Source organism: Entelurus aequoreus, linkage group LG02 (genome assembly GCF_033978785.1).
Source record: "Entelurus aequoreus isolate RoL-2023_Sb linkage group LG02, RoL_Eaeq_v1.1, whole genome shotgun sequence".
Classification (NCBI taxonomy): Eukaryota; Metazoa; Chordata; class Actinopteri; order Syngnathiformes; family Syngnathidae; genus Entelurus; species Entelurus aequoreus.
In genome coordinates this window covers 52,870,786-52,889,055 of record NC_084732.1, presented here as the reverse complement: position 1 = coordinate 52,889,055, position 18,270 = coordinate 52,870,786, and the positions used below count along the sequence as shown (strand labels likewise).

The 18,270-nt window shown below is 38.2% G+C and overlaps 1 protein-coding gene across 1 annotated transcript in view; it reads left to right on the top strand.

Moving 5' to 3' along the window:
* Window positions 1-17,753, top strand: part of rras2 (RAS related 2) — an 81,110-nt gene extending 63,357 nt beyond the window's left edge. The window contains exons 2-6 of the mRNA XM_062029062.1: window positions 1,073-1,160; window positions 2,597-2,699; window positions 6,554-6,662; window positions 8,720-8,838; window positions 17,112-17,753. Coding sequence (XP_061885046.1) covers window positions 1,073-1,160; window positions 2,597-2,699; window positions 6,554-6,662; window positions 8,720-8,838; window positions 17,112-17,199 — 507 coding nt within the window. The 3' untranslated portion in view covers window positions 17,200-17,753. The remainder of the gene's footprint in view (window positions 1-1,072; window positions 1,161-2,596; window positions 2,700-6,553; window positions 6,663-8,719; window positions 8,839-17,111) is intronic.
* The last annotated feature ends 517 nt before the right edge of the window (window positions 17,754-18,270 follow it).

The following is an 18,270-nucleotide window of genomic DNA, read 5'->3' as shown; positions in this document are numbered from 1 at the left end:
ATCCATTTTCTACCGCTTGTCCCTTTTGGGGTCGCGGGGGGTGCTGGAGCCTATCTCAGCTGCAGTCGGGCGGAAGGCGGGGTACACCCTGGACAAGTCGCCACCTCATCACAGGGCCAACACAGATAGACAGAAAACATTCATCAATTTAGGAAATTACATTTCTTTGATAAACTTCAGGGAAAATTATTGAACAATTATAGATTACCCGATTCATATTTTAGATCTGTTGTATCTATTTAGATTTGTTCAAGCTATTAAAATACTGTAAATATGTTCAAAATGATCTTGTATACAATTTTAATCATAGCTTTCTATTTTAATTGTTGCTAAAAGAGAATATTTTGGGAATGTTATCTTTCCAGTTACACTAAAATTATAACAATTTAAATAGTTACACAAATGGCCACTACTTTCTTATTTTTCCGCCTTTTGTAAAATTATACATTTTGAAAATAAATGTAATTTGCAAAGGGGTTAAATAATGTTTAATGCAACTGTAAATGTTAAATACAACTGCAATCAAGTAGAGAAAATTTATGGATGAATCATTTTGTGAGGTGTTACGTTAACATGAACTAAATAAGATACATGCAAATGAAACTCAGTTTCCACACACTGCAATTGCAATGAACTGTATACAGTACATGACTGAAAGAAGATGAAAATGGTCAATTTCTCCAGGTCAAGAATGTGTCATTGTATTGATTAGATGTTTTTCTCTCTCTGATTTCTGGTGTTATATCCTGCTAAGGTTTTTCCTTTGTGGTTTATTGGCTGAAAAGCTACAGGAGACTTGTCCAGAAATCTTTAAAGGACTGCAGTTCTTGTCGTTGCTTTTTCCGTGGGCCCCTGCATAGGGTTCACATTCACACGGGAGTGGCAACTTAGCACTATAGAGAGAAGGAGCATGTTGAGAATGGTGATCATCACTGCCTGTCTTCTACCTTAAATTGCTCTTGTTGTCTTTGTGTAATCCTTTGACTAACTAAATCCAGTCTTCCATTATTGTTCATTGACCACCCAAAGTCTTATTCTGATTGCCAACAGTCTCCTTGTTTGTCTTTTACAGTCCTACTTTGTCACCGACTATGACCCTACGATTGAAGACTCTTACACCAAGCAGTGTGTGATTGACGAAAGGGCAGCCAGGTTGGACAGTAAGTGCAAAGTTTTAAATAAACACAACCACAGCTAATGCAGACTTACAATACTTTCACATTGGTACCTCAATTTATGAGCACATTGTGTTCCAGGACCAAGCACGTAACTCAAGACGCTTGTATCTCAAATCAAGCCAGAACGTCAAAATTAATTTAAATCAATATGGCTCTCCCAAAACACTACCATTTTAACATGTTGGGGAGCAGACATTTGTAAGTGTCCCTTACAGGCTACTACTCCAACGCCAAAAAGACGCCAAACACAGCATTGTCAGCACCTCTAGTAACGACTTGTAAGTAATGTAGCGTCCTGCCAGAAGCACACAGAGCGTGAAGCTCTTTTTAAACTTTATCGATGATCTCAACACACCAACAGCATCCCTCATAACATCGTACCAGTAGCCACAATAACAACAACAACACAGCACTTCCTGGTTATGCACCAATTATTGTTATTAATGAGGGTGCATATACAGTATGTATATGCAGTGTTTCCCACACATTCATTTATTTGTGGCGGCCCGCCACGAAAGAATTACGTCCGCCACAAATAGATATTTCGGCTGTTTTTTTTGTCCTGTCCAGCTTCTCAGGCAAATCATATAGTTGATGTAGATGCCCATATAGGCTGTTCAGATTTACTTTACAAAAGAGAAGTGTAGGATACTTCTCTTGTTACCTTATTTGTATTTGACCACTACTGTTTTCTGTTTGTTTGTTACTGACTGTGGCAGGCCACCTCTGCCTCTGTTTCACTTTATGTTGCTGGTAAATAATATGGTTGTAGTAGTAGGCTAAAGTTAAATTATTTAGTATGCACTAATTAAAGGGGCAGAGCTTTAAGAGACATTTTAGCTTTTATATTTTATAAGATATATTTTTTGTAAGAACCACAATTAATAGATATATTTCAGTGAATAACTTATTGTTCAAATCTGTATATACATATGTACATAAAGTGTTGTAATTATATTGTAAAATGGATGGATGGATGAATGGATGGACGTTTAAAACAAAACTGTTATTATTAATTAGTAAGTATACATTTTGTGAGCCTTTTTAGAGAAAATCATATCATTGTAGTACATTATGCAAATTACTCGATGATGCCATGGTGACCACGCCCATAGCCACGCCCCCACCACCACAGGTATCTTGGCAGTTTATGGGAAACACTGATATGCATCGGAAAAAATGTAAACAATATCCATCCCTAGTGTGGACAAACACTACTTCAACTGGTGGTGTAAATCCCTGGAACCCAAATTATGCCCGCAACTTAAAGCAAAACAAAAAGCAGAGACACAGCTCGTATCTCAAAATACTCATAAATTGAGGTACAGCTGTACATCTATACCCAATCATCGTTTAGAGTCCACTCTATAAAGTTACAGCTCACGATGTGTTGATGTGTGTGCATGCACCTTGTGTAGTTCTTGACACGGCTGGGCAGGAAGAGTTTGGAGCCATGAGAGAACAATACATGAGGACAGGGGAGGGCTTCCTGCTTGTCTTCTCTGTCACTGACAGAGGAAGGTGAGTGACAGTTTTCATCATGGACAACTTTGTGCTTCTTTTCTTCTTGTTTTCTTTGTGCACACACACACACATCTCTGTTTACTCTTCACAGTTTCACCCTCTTACTAGCACTCTTTGCCTAGCACTTTACCCAGACCAGAAATCTTGTGATGAGAACTTATTCTTTTTCTTGAGCCTATCGCTATTGTTTTGACTTAAAAATGTTGACAACTACGGTCAGGCTGGTTAAAACCAAAATAACGTTTCCTAGGTGATTATATAAAATATAGTCTAGCTACATTTAGGGTTTACCTAAGCTAGCAAAAAATGTACTTTGCGCATTCTACGTTAGGTGCACATGTATGATGTAATGAGATACAATACGATATCAAAACACAGACAAAATACAATAAACGAGCACGGGTTATTGGCTTAGAATAGGCCCTTTTCCACCGCAGGAACTTTTTATGGAACTTCCCCTCAAATAAATAAATTAATAGTTAATAAAGTTCCCCCTTTTTTTCCACCAAAAACTACACAGGTAGATTTAGTTCTTTTAGAAGCTTTCGGAGTTTCTCCTAGCCAGGCGGGACTTTTCCAAGCGACCAGGAACCTTTTAGGGGGCGGGCTGTGCTGTCGAACGCTGACTGGTTGAACACAGTTGGGGGCATTCCTAAAACGTCTCTTTCAAACACACGACCACCATTGAAATATACGCAGCAACTTGTTTAGTTCTTATTTCTTGTGTATTTCTATTACAACAAACTTGACAACGGAGAGAAAGAAGAACAAAAGGAGCTTTTGTGGGGCATCTGTGTGCTGAAAAACGCTGATCAATGGAACTATTTTGGAATGTTTTTACTCAGCCGTAGTCTTTAAACACTATACAGTTTAATGTTGTTTATGATTTTTACAAACCCCGTTTCCATATGAGTTGGGAAATTGTGTTAGATGTAAATATAAACGGAATACAATGATTTGCAAATAATTTTCAACCCATATTCAGTTGAATATGCTACAAAGACAACATATTTGATGTTCAAACTGATAAACTTTTTTTTTTTTGCAAATAATCATTAACTTTATAATTTGATGCCAGCAACACGTGACACAGTGGCAATAAATACTGATTAAGTTGAGGAATGCTCATCAAACACTTATTTGGAACATCCCACAGGTGAACAGGCAAATAGGGTGCCATGATTGGGTATAAAAGTAGATTCCATGAAATGCTCAGTCATTCACAAACAAGGATGGGACGAGGGTCACCACTTTGTCAACAAATGCGTGAGCAAATTGTTGAACAGTTTAAGAAAAACCTTTCTCAACCAGCTATTGCAAGGAATTTAGGGATTTCACCATCAACGGTCCGTAATATCATCAAAGGGTTCAGAGAATCTGGAGAAATCACTGCACGTAAGCAGCTAAGCCCGTGACCTTCGATCCCTCAGGCTGTACTGCATCAACAAGCGACATCAGTGTGTAAAGGATATCACCACATGGGCTCAGGAACACTTCAGAAACCCACTGTCGCTACATCTGTAAGTGCAAGTTAAAACTCTCCTATGCAAGGCGAAAACCGTTTATCAACAACACCCAGAAACGCAGTCGCTTCGCTGGGCCTGGACTGATACAAAGTGAAAAAGTGTTCTGTGGTCTGATGAGTCCACATTTCAAATTGTTTTGGAAACTGTGGACGTCGTGTCCTCCAGACCAAAGAGGAAAAGAACCATCCGGATTGTTATAGGCGCAAAGTTGAAAAGCCAGCATCTGTGATGGTATGGGGGTGTATTAGTGCCCAAGACATGGGTAACTTACACATCTGTGAAGGCGCCATTAATGCTGAAAGGTACATACAGGTTTTGGAGCAACATATGTTGCCATCCAAGCAACGTTACCTTGGACGCCCCTGCTTATTTCAGCAAGACAATGCCAAGCCACGTGTTACATCACCGTGGCTTCATAGTAAAATAGTGTGGGTACTAGACTGGCCTGCCTGTAGTCCAGACCTGTCTCCCATTGAAAATGTGTGGCGCATTATGAAGCCTAAAATACCACAAACGGAGACCCCCGGATTGTTGAACAACTTAAGCTGTACATCAAGCAAGAATGGGAAAAGCTTAAAAAATGTGTCTCCTCAGTTCCCAAACGTTTACTGAGTGTTGTTAAAAGGAAAGGCCATGTAACACAGTGGTGAACATGCCCTTTCCCAACTACTTTGGCACGTGTTGCAGCCATGAAATTCTAAGTTAATTATTATTTGCAAAAAAAAATAAAGTTTATGAGTTTGAACATCAAATATCTTGTCTTTTTAGTGCATTCAATTGAATATGGGTTGAAAAGGATTTGCAAATCATTGTATTCCGTTTATATTTACATCTAACACAATTTCCCAACTCATATGGAAACAAACGTACAAACTTAATTTCGATACGCTAAGCTACGAGAAATCGACGGACTCTTTTAAACGTAATTGCAGAGGAGTATGAAGCCAGACTTGAAGCAGCGACCTCAGGTGCTTACTAGTCCGACTTCATTGAATAAATGTGGGAAAAAAGGAGGCAGTACACGAGTGGAACGAAGGTAAATATCATCAAATATTAACTATTTACTTTATTAAATGTTGTAAAAGTAATCAGTCACTCTCCATTTGTGGAGTTATTAGCCTCAACCCGAGTGAACAGATTAAGAATGCTAATACTAAAAAGCTAACGCTAAAGCCAATGTGTTTGTGTTGTCGGCGTGAGATAAACTCTGATATTTATCAATTAAATATTGTTATTTACAGCTGAAATGGAACACAAGGAATCACATGACTCTCATGAATTCATCATTCACCAAGAAGACAACTTTCTGACTGTTGGACATTACGGACAAAAGCCTGACTTTTTATAAACAAATCCGTACACTTTATTTTATAAATCCTGTCGTTTTATATATTATTGCTTTGTATTTCAATTACTGTACTTACTTTTTAGTAAAATAACTCTGACCTAATATTGTCTGTTTATTTACATGGTATCAGCATAGAAATATACTAAACCACTCCTCAATATGTCATCTGCCTGATTTGTATAAACTACCCTGAACTTTGAAATGCGGTGGAAACACAAACCACACACTTCTACAGGAACCTATAGATCCAGGAACCAGAGGTTCCAGGAACCAAAAGCAAACAAACAAAGAACACCTTATAACAGTTAATGCTTGGAGAAGTTGTGCTAGTTTAAAAACAACTACATCAGGAGGTTGCATACAGCACAGCTGTTTACACCAGCGATTATAGAAGACTCATTGGCTAATTACACAAAAGTGCTCATGTAAGGTAACTCTATAGGCCAAAAGTTTGACATAGACAATAATAAAGTGAAGATATCGACTATTTGTATCGCTTCTTTCACATCACACTAAAGCACACATGTGTAGTATTATTGTCTGTTTCTACTTCCTCCTTGTCTTTGTGTGCCTACCCAGCTGCACTGTGCACCAAACTAAATCTCTCTACCCTCACCCCCCGCTCTCCTCCCCAATGTTGATGTTGTAAACACTTTTGCCTTCATTCATTCTTCCACTAATCAAGTCTTTCCAGATTTACAAGGTGTTCTCCAACTTCTTGTGCAGTCTCATGCATGCGACCATGTTCATTTAATTGTAATGTATTTGTAATAATGTGTTGAAATCCTTCTGTGGTTGCTGACATTTTCAAGCTCGGCAGCCTTGGTGCCCCCAGCTCCTGGCTGATGGCTGTGTGGGTGGATTTCCTTTGTGGTTTTCAAGCTTGTGCATATGTGCATATTTTACTGGATGTGTGCATTTCACTCCAAAAGCATGTGATCTGTGTGGTATGTAACGCCAAGTTGTTCATTCCACAGCTTTGAAGAAATCTACAAATTCCAAAGGCAAATCCTGCGAGTCAAAGACCGAGATGAATTCCCCATGATCCTTGTAGGAAACAAAGCAGATCTTGAACTACAGAGACAAGTAAGTCCAACAGCACATATGCACTGTGTGATCATCTGATGAGATCATTTGAACCAATTAGCGGCATTCATTCAAGATGGAAGCAAGCGTCAGGGCTGCAGCGAGTTGCTCGGTGTACAGGATGTGAGCATAAAAGAGCAGCTGTAAAAATGGTCATGTCAGGAGGAGAGGATGATGAAGAGAAAAGTCTGCTGAAATCTTGAATTTTCTGGGTGTTGGTGTGCAGCTGTCATATGAAGCCACAGCGCCCCCTTATGGCCATAAGGCTGTTGTCTTTTAAGTATGTAAAGCCCTGCATGCTGCAAAAAAATTTGTAATTTCCTGTTGTGAGACAAATTGTAAGCATTTCTTCAAAATGTGCTACAAATACATTCAAAGTACTTTTGTTCAAAATTTACAAGCACCCAGTAAATTGTCAACCTTGCTTGAAATAATAATTTTAAACTTCCAAATTACATAGTTTACAATAGTTTATATGCATGACCACCATAAATCAATTAATCAATATATTAGCAAAAAGTACATACAATTTCCCACCAAATGACAATAATTATTAAAATTAATCAAATAAAAAAATAAAAATAGAAAACCAACAAAGCTCTTCTTTATTGTCATCAAGGACTACTGTGTGTCTGTTCAGTGTAATGGTTTAGGATTATTTTATTTACTTAGTCACTTCCGTTGTGTCCTTGGGCAAGACGCTTACCCACCTCCTCCGAGTGCCACCCACACTGGTTTAAAATGTAGCTTAAAGATGTAGATAATGGGGTTCTCTATGTAAAGCACTTTGAGTCTTGAGAGAAAAGCGCTATATAAATATAATTAACTTCACTACATAGATTCACTCGGTCACCACATAAGGTACATTTGTTCACTCTCATTGATCGATACAGACTCTGCATACAAAAAGCTGTTTTTAGCAGCCTTTATGTCACTGCATGTCACACGCCAATGTTATTAAGTGCATGCTAAGGTTATAAATTATACTTTATCCTACCTTTTTTTGTGTTTCCTTAAAATTCATACAGCACTCCTCTCTCTCAGGCTGATATATGTACGTAATGTCCGGAAAGATGCAGTGTATCTTATTGTAATTGTACCCGTGTTTGAAATTAACACCGACCAAGCAACCATAAGTATGTGCACCTCGCATCCAAAACGGCCAAATGCATGAACCTTTATGTTTTGACCCTTTGGTATTGTTTAACACTGGGGTTCTTAACCTTTTTGACATTGGGCCCAACTTTTTCCGTATATATAGAGGGTTCCAGGGCCCACTCAAATATTAACCTTGAATTAGTAATCTTACTCTTGATTTGAATTGTATTGAATATTTATATTTAACCTACAATCAGTTTAACGACCTTGTCAAATGATATGGAACCTTGTGTTAATCACAAAGATTATTATTTATTTAACACATAAACCTTAGGTTTGGAGAAAGGACTCATAAATGATTTATGGGGAAAAACTGTACATGCAATTATGTAGTGCTAAACTAAACAAAATTAATAATAAAACATATGTTTCTTAAATAAACTGTCAGTAAAATTAACATGCAAATGAAAATACAGCTTCATCACTTTAGTCATAATTTTTGCATTACACTTCTGTTTGTTTTATGTTGTCTGCTGCAAGTCGTGAAAACTGATATTACAAATGAGTACCGCTGCGGCGCAAGCTGAGAAACCGATATTTTTGGGGCGCTCGTGGACCAACAGTGGGCCCTGGCTCTAACATTCACAAACACTGGCTTAACACGAGTGTCCAACATTGTAACAACATTTATAAGTCAGAAAATACAAACTTCATTATAGGTCCCCTTTAATAAAAAAGTGCAAACATTGCCTAGTATTTAGAATTGAAATGTGATAATAATTACAAAAGTATCTTTTTTTAAACATATTTTCTAAAAATGTGAAAGGCAGCAGTATCACTGAGAGATGGTCTTTTTTAAAATTATATTAATATCAAATCCAGTTTTGAGAGTTGCATGCATGCGTGCGTGTGTGAGTACGTTTAGGACCCGTTTTTGTTTACCCTGCCTGTCCCCTCAGGTAACCCAAGAGGAGGGCCAGCAGCTGGCCAGACAGTTAAAGGTCACATACATGGAGGCTTCAGCCAAAATCCGCATGAACGTCGACCAGGCTTTCCATGAACTTGTTCGAGTAATCAGGTTGGTTGCCTATTTTGTTTGCTCATTATGAGTTTTTGTGACTTTTTCCAGACAATCTTAGTGCAGTAAGCAAAATCATACAGTATGCAGTAAAAATGTCATCGCGAGCCCAAATCTTTTAGGTAGACATGTATTATCTAATATCATTTTATAGAAGAATCAATTTTTCAGTAATTACAAAGATAACGATCACTTTTCAGCATTACTGCGGGTGGTGTCAAAGTATCCTGTGATATGCTAAGAGGTGATTTGGACATTTTGGTTACTTAGCAACACCTCTTTATATATTGCAGGTGGACCTAATGAAGGTTCAAGAGAGTGTATGTTTTATGCTATTTCTCAATGAGAAAGTTTCAAAATGACAATAAAATGCAGCCTGTCAGGTTGAAAATAATCTGGATTTTGAAACGTCATCAGAAAGGACAGACAACATTCTTCCGCCCGACTGCAGCTGGGATAGGCTCCAGCACCTCAAGAGGGACAAACGGTAGAAAAATGGATGAATGGATGGATGGATCAAAAAGAACAGCACACATTAAAAGCACACAAAAGTGTTTTAAGTAGCATTTTGATATCCTTCATGGTCATTTATTTGTGTATTTCATACAAGTGTAAAAATTAGTACCGTAATTTCCGGACTATAAGCCGCTACTTTTTCCCCTCGTTCTGGTCCCTGCGGCTTATACAACGGTGCGGCTTATTTACGGCCTGTTCTTCTCCGACACCGACGAAGAGGATTTCGGTGGTTTTAGTACGCAGGAGGAAGACGATGACACAATGATTAAAGACTGACTTTTCATATACCGGTAGGCTGGTTATTTTGATAACGTACAGGCGAGCACTTTGTATTACTTTGCACCGTTGTCTTATTTGTACTCTGCACGAATGCTGTTCGCCATGTCAAAGATGTGAAAGTTTGATTGAATGATTGAAAGATTTATTGTTAATAAATGGGACGCTTTGCGTTCCCAAACAGTCATCTCTGTCCCAACAATCCCCTCCGTGGTAGCAGGAACCCCTATATACTACGGTAATTACACATCAAAACCCTGCGGCTTATAGTCGGGTGCGGCTTATATATGGAGCAATCTGTATTTTCCCCTAAATGTAGCTGGTGTGGCTTATAGTCAGGTGCGGCTTATAGTCCGGAAATTACGGTAAATATTATATATATTAGTAGTAGGAATGGCCAATAATATATATCACAATATATGTTGCAGCCTCTTGCGATATATATCACAATATACTGTATTATTTGGTATGTAAATGATAATAAAATTATTACAAACCGGGTTTTAAAGGCTCCAAAACTTGGCTGCTGACGTAAGTGATAACATATTGTGTCATTTCCTGTTGCATTATTTTCTCAAAACTATTATTAATCCACTTGCTAATTTTTTGTTATTAGCTGGTTACTTTCTGATGCATAATGTTTCTATCTACACTTCTGTTTGGATACTTTGCATTAGTTTTCAATCAACCAATCAATCAAAGTTTATTTATATAGCCCTTTCACAAGTGTCTCAAAGGGCTGCACAAGCCACAACGACATATAGTTTTGGGCTATTTTACAATCTTGTGTATCGATCCAATACCAAGTAGGAGCAGAATTGGTCATACCAATGTTAAAATTATTTTAAAAAAACATAGTTGAAATTTTCAGGATCATTAGCTGGGAAAGGCTGCAGCACCCCCGCGATTCCGAAAGGGACAAGCTGTAGAAAATTAATGGATGGATAAATGATTGAATAACTGTAAATTATGTAATGACTGTAACCTGACAAAATCACAAGCTGTGGGTTGCAACAATATCAATTAATATTTTGAATTATTCCTTATTCCCTTTTACATAAAAATGTATAATACTGTCAATAGTGCAAAATGACTGAACAAAAGCAAAAAACTATTCGTGGCTGTAATTTACAGTTTGTAAACAACAACAAAAACGACAAAGGATTGTGTGATGATAAATTTTTTTTAGCTAATTAGTGTAGTATCGACGATATACTTTTTACTACTGTCTATGTTGTATCGATCTGCCCACCTTTGTTTACATTAAAGAGCTCTGGCTTAGTGGTCAGCTATCCTTTTCTGCATCTTTCCATGATGTGTACTTTTCCATGTTTAGCATCAAAGTAAGGCTGAAACGACGCGTCGACTTAGTCGACGTCATCAGTTACGTAAATACATCGACGCCGTTTTTGTGCGTCGACGCGTCGCATATTTACGTCACACTACCGTCATGGCGGACCGCAAAGCAGACGGTGCGAGCGAGGGGGAAAAAATCACGCCAAAAGTCGTCAAAAGTGTGGGAGTATTTCAATACACGGCCTAATAATGTTGTTGTATGCACGCTGTGTCGAGCGGAAATGGCCTATCATAGCAGCACAACAGCTATGAACGAACATTTGAAAAGAAAACCATCAACCATCAACTAGTCAATTGTCCGCGTGAGCATACGTTGTCATCATTACACAAAAACATGAATGTGTCATTTGTATCTGCTAGGGGTGTAACGGTACGTGTTTTGTATTGAACCGTTTCGGTACGGGGCTTTCGGTTCGGTACGGGGGTGTACCGAACGAGTTTCTAAGCTAAAGCTAAAGTCTTTACAAGCTGCTTTGCTCCTTCTGCCTCTGTCTTAGCACGCAGCATTTTCCCACCCACACAACCATCTGATTGGTACACAGAAAGCGTTATCAGCCAATCAGCAGTGCGTATTCAAAACGTTACCAGCCAATCAGCAGTGCGTATTCAGAGCGCATGTAGTCAGCGCTTCAGCGTGGAGCAGATAGGTGTTTAGCAGGTGAGCATCAGGCAGCGGACTCTCCCCAAATGATAATAAACACCTCCCAGTCAACTACTAGTAACATCACTATGAGCCTGTTGACCTTCTAGAAACTTAAACTGCAGCTCAGCTCACTCGCAGTCCTGGCTTGAGGTGAAGGCTAATTACCTCTCAGTTCCAGCCACATCGACCCGTTCTGAGCGCCTATTTTCAGCTGCTGGGAATATTGTAAACATGAAAAGAACCAGAGCATGTAGACATGCTAACCTTTCTTCATTACAACTGTTAGTCACTCACTGGAATGAGTAGAATTGGTTATTGTGTACTGTGTTGGACTGGATGTTTATTTTGCACATTTTAAAAGCAATACTTAAAGGCCTACTGAAATGATTTTTTTTTATTCAAACGGGAATAGCAGATCCATTCTATGTGTCATACTTGATCATTTCGCGATATTGGCATATTTTTGCTGAAAGGATTTAGTAGAGAAAATCGACGATAAAGTTCGCAACTTTTGCTCGCTGATAAAAAAAGCCTTGCCTGTACCGGAAGTAGCGTGACGTCACAGGAGCTAGTATTCCTCACAATTCCCCATTGTTTACAATGGAGCAAGAGAGATTCGGACCGAGAAAGTGATGATTACCCCATTAATTTGAGCGAGGATGAAAGATTCGTAGATGAGGAACGTTACAGTGAACGACTTGAGAGGCAGTGATGGACGTATCTTTTTTCGCTCTGACCGTAACTTAGGTACAAGCTGGCTCATTGGATTCCACACTCTCCTTTTTATATTGTGGATCACGGATTTGTATTTTAAACCACCTCGGATACTATATCCTCTTGAAAATGAGAGTCGAGAACGCAAAATGGACATTCAGTGCCTTTTATCTCCACGACAATACATCGGCGAAATGCTTTAGCTACGAGCTAACGTGATAGCATCGTGCTTTAACTGCATATAGAAACAAAAAAAATAAACCCCTGACTGGAAGGATAGATAGAAAATCAACAATACTATTAAACCGTGGACATGTAAATACACGGTTAATGCTTTCCAGGCTGGCGAAGGTTAACAATGCTGTGCTAACGACGCCATTGAAGCTAACTTAGCAACTTAGCAACCAGACCTCACAGAACTATGTACTCTCTCCTTTTTCTATTGTGAATCACGGATTTGTATTTTAAACCACCTCGGATACTATGTCCTCTTGAAAATGAGAGTCGAGCACGCGAAATGGACATTTAAAGTGACTTATCTCCAAGACAATACATCGGTGACACACTTAGCTACTGAGCTAGCGCGATAGCATCGTTCTCAAATGAAGATAGAAACAAAATAAATAAACCCCTGACTGGAAGGATAGATAGAAAATCAACAATATTAAACCGTGGACATGTAAATACACGGTTAATGCTTTGCAGGCTGGCGAAGGTTAACAATGCTGTGCTAACGACGCCATTGAAGCTAACTTAGCAACCAGACCTCACAGAACTATGTACTCTCTCCTTTTTCTATTGTGAATCACGGATTTGTATTTTAAACCACCTCGGATACTATATTCTCTTGAAAATGAGAGTCGAGCACGCGAAATGGACATTTAAAGTGACTTTTATCTCCAAGACAATACATCGGTGACACACTTAGCTACTGAGCTAGCGCAATAGCATCGTTCTCAAATGAAGATAGAAACAAAATAAATAAACCCCTGACTGGAAGGATAGATAGAAAATCAACAATACTATTAAACCGTGGACATGTAAATACACGGTTACTGATTTCCAGGCTGGCGAAGGTTAACAACGCTGTGCTAACGACGCCATTGAAGCTAACTTAGCAACCAGACCTCACAGAACTATGTACTCTCTCCTTTTTCTATTGTGAATCACGGATTTGTATTTTAAACCACCTCGGATACTATATCCTCTTGAAAATGAGAGTCGAGCACGCGAAATGGACATTTAAAGTGACTTATCTCCAAGACAATACATCGGTGACACACTTAGCTACTGAGCTAGCGCGTAGCATCGTTCTCAAATGAAGATAGAAACCCATCAACAGCCGTGCTCACCTGCATTCCAGCGATCAACGGCACGACGAAGGACTTCATCCGTGGGTTTGGCGGCAAGCATCGGCTAGGCGTAGTAAGTAGTCCTTGTGTTGCTTTAAGTATTGTAATGCCCCGCAGTGGAGAAGGAGTCACACAGACGAGGAAGCGCTGCTCAATAGCTTTATTAAAAAGCGGTAACTGGTTGTAGTTCAAAAAGTAACGCACACACATACACGAGCTGCTGTTAGCCAAAACTCACGCTCACACACACAAGTTCTCCGCCAACTCACTCGCGCATGCGCGTTCCCCAAACCCTTAAAGACAGTACACTAATGCAAATATCACAGATATCACGGTATTGTACTTAGCCGCTAAGACACCGATCGATCCCACCTACAACGTTCTTCTTTGCAGTCTCCATTGTTCATTAAACAAATTGCAAAAGATTCACCAACACAGATGTCCAGAATAATGTGGAATTTTGTCGAAGAAAACAAGAGGCTTTTCTATCGGGTCCGATGGGGTCCAACCACTTCCGTTGCTTTTGTGACGTCACGCACATAAATCATATCCAAAGGAGTTTTTCAACCGGAAGTGTGGCGGGAATTTTAAAATTGCACTTTATAAGTTAACCCGGCCGTATTGGCATGTGTTGCAATGTTAAGATTTCATCATTGATATATAAACTATCAGACTGCGTGGTTGGTAGTAGTGGGTTTCAGTAGGCCTTTAATGTTTACAGTGCTCCAGAATATTTAGATTGGCACTTTTTTGTATTGGATGTTTATCTTTATTTTTGCACATTTTAGCAAATAAGCAATACTTTCACTTTTGTTGAAATGTTTACACTGTTGTTACAGAATATTTCGTTTTGCACTTTTTTGTATTGGATGTTTATCTTTATTTTTGCACATTTTAAAGCAAAATAAGCAATACTTTTACTTTTGAAATGCTTATACTATTGCAGAATATTAAGATTTGCACTTTTATATTTGCACATTAAAAAGCAAATAAGCTACTTTTAATTTTGTTAAATGTTAAAAGTTTTAAATGTTTACATTGTTACAGAATATTTAGTCATGTTGTTGTCAATGTTGACTGAGTGGCCATACTTCTTTTTTTTTGTAAATAAAAGCCATGCCTTTTGAAAAAACGGGCCTACATTTATTTTTTCATCTTCATTTTAAATAAAAAAAATAATCGGTAAAAGGAAAAATAATCTATAGATTAATCGGAAAAAATAATCTATAGATTAACCGATTAATCGAAAAAAATAATCTATAGATTAATCGATAGAAAAATAATCGTTAGCTGCAGCCTTACATCAAAGCACAGTTTATTTTCTGCCATGGAGGCGAGGATTAGCGATTTAAAGCCTGCACCGTGGAGGGACATTAGCCGCTAGATCGCTAGCGAGGACACTACATTACGTTGAGGTTGCCTTCGTTCACTTGCCTCTGTCAAATTTGTGCAACACAGCTAGAATGTGTCATCATTATCACAATATAACGATAGTAATAAATATCAATATCATACATAATAATATCAAACATAAAAACAATAAAACACTGTTAATGATGAATAACAAAGGCATGCAAATCTACTCTTTCAAGTGTGAAAATAGGTTTACCTGCGTTTGCATTAATAAAGCACTGTTTGCCTCAATATTTTAATGCAAAATGTGCTTTTGTATGATTAAATGTACAGTGTGTTATTATGAAATGTTGTAAATGTCTAACGTAAGTTTACCAAAACTGTGTTATGTTGTTATCTACTGTAATATTATGTACAGTATATGTGCTAGGCCAGTGGTCCCCAACCTTTTTGTAACTGCGGACTAATTGTAAGTGTATCTTGTGTTTTTTATGTTGATTTAATAAAAAATAAAAAATTGTGGACCACTGTGCTAGGGGACCCAAAGAAGGCTGATGGGGATCCACAATAACAAAACAATAATACCATAATACCATAAATGTAAGTTACTGTATTTTCCGGATTATAAAGCGCAAAATCCATAAACCGCACCCATTAAATTTTAGAAGAAAAAAATGTTTTTCTCATATATTAGTCGCACCGGATTATAAGCCACAGATATGGTATATACATTGTGAAATTACTAATTTACACAGAAATATTTTATAAATGTTTATTTACACACCATATCATATTGTTTCCAAACGGCTTATCAAGCAAAACAGAAGTCATCGTCATGGACCCACTAGCTGCGTAAGCTTGCTCTCCAATCAGCTAAACAGACTCAATATTAAATTTCGCCACGGTGAGGTCTTGGTTAATTTACTGAAGAATATGTGAAACTGAAACAATACAAAAAGAATGCCATTGTAAGTTAATACTAACACAGACACTTGTAAACGTGTTAGCATATTACCTAAGGCTCTCCTACACTATCAAAAATGTGGCGGTTTAGTAAGTATGAATTGTTTTAGTGGTATTGTAAAACTTACAAACGTTGCTTGGAGTAATGAGTGAAGAATCCATATGGGTAGCAACGCTATGGACCTCTAGTGTGCACGACCTCTTGTATGCACGTACAACACTTAAGACCTTCAGTATATCAGTATGTGGAATTAAATTATGGAATGGATTAAGCAAAGCAATCAAACAATGTACTAATATGATCCACTTCAAGAAACTCTTCAAACTTAAAGTGTTTACAAACTACAAAGAAGAAGAACAATGATAAACATTCTGAATTTATTTCATCCATCCATTCATATATTCTCAAAATAATCTTACTCAGCTCATCATATGAAATATAACTTACTTCACCAATTATTATTTATTGATTTATTTTTATTGTGATTACTTATGGAGTATATTGTGAATAAATTGAGAACAGGAAGTGAACAAAAGTTTTAGCAACTGTTATGTAAAAGAAAAGGGGTAGGATTAAATAAGCTCTGCTTCTTCCTACTCCTTTTCGAACATGTTGAAAAGAGAAACTGGATTTTGTGATGTATCATGTTGTATGCTTGCATGTTCCAAATAAACTCAAACTCAACCTAGTAGACGGAATGGCCCTTGTACTTCTTGTTCAAGGCACTAAACAAATAACCCATAGATGACGCCATAGTGCAATTGATAACAGACCTTGTCAGTCTCTGTGTCGTGTTACTACTATGTCGTGTTACTACTATATACCGTAAGTTTGTTTTGTACAAAACATTATGGCAGTTAGCAAAGAAAAATTCATAGATTAGTTTCACCGTTTCATAAGCCAAAGGACTTTGGAAAAAAGTAGCCTCTAATAGCTAAAGAAAAATCAATCTGGCAGAACAAAGGTTTTTGTAAGATATGCAGTCAACCAGTTGAAAGTCCAAAGTTGTTTTGAGACTTTTTGAGGCATATTCTTCCCCTAAAACCTGACTTGAGAGAATTCAAACTAAGATTTTTCTTTCCCCTCTCCAAACCCCCAGAAAGTTCCAAGAGCAGGAATGTCCACCGTCGCCAGAGCCGACAAGAAAAGAGAAGGACAAACGTGGCTGCCATTGCGTGATCGTCTGAGTCGGCCTTATCACTGTAACTCATGACCGCTGCTCTCTTGTCTGTTGCCCCGCCCACTCTGCCTGACATCACGTCCCGGAGTGGATGACTGACCGCTGCCTTCTCCACGTGCATGACTCCAGATGGCTCCGCCTCTAGGATATTGGGGTTGGGGGCGTGGGGCGGCTGTCCCCAGGACATCACCATGGACAACTGACAATGCCAAAATCTGAACACCACTCTACCTTCAGCCATAGTCCATATTCACACGAGAGAGTCCCGACACTTAACATTGCCTTCTGACCAATATATGTTTTGTACTCTGGAGGACTTCTCTTGCCTTGTAGTGATTTGTACTTGCTGCTGAGATTGAATGAAAAAAAAAAACCTAAACAAAACAAAAAAAGACGTAACCCGAATGTTAACAAGTGGAACGGAGAGATTTATCTTATGGAGCTTTGTTTATGTTGTGCCATCTTTTCTTCCATGTGCTAATCTGCTACTGTACATATGTGACATTTGTTGTGATTTATAAAGTGTACTTCTAATGACTATTAAATCACCACAGTACGGTGTGTGAGCTTGGTTTTGCATATATGAAAGTGACTATGATATTGTACAGTATATAAATGATGCCTAGACACGCCCTTAAAGCTACAATGTTGGAACTTTTAAATTCTTTTAGTTTTGTTGCGTCTTCTGCTTCCATCTCAATTGCCAAATATAGAATGTCTGCAGTGTGCTCCCCAGTTTTTTTTTCATTGTTGGTTTTTGAAGTCTGATAGATTCACATACAGATTTTTCTTCTTCGTTGGTGGCAGTTCAGTCAGAAGGACCAGGCGCAGATGTATTGTATTTAATATCGACGCTAACTATCAAATTCAAGGAGTCACCACTTGATGAGTTATATGAACACTTTTCAGTCTTTGAGTCAATCCAATCAATTGAAGTTAATTGATGTTCAATTCTTAAACAACCTATTTTTGTTGAATTAGTAAAATGGCGGACCTGCCACCTGTGACGTCATGATCACTAGACACTGCATACTGTCCTCTTCTCGATACTGTAGTTTGTCTTTGATATCATCTTCTT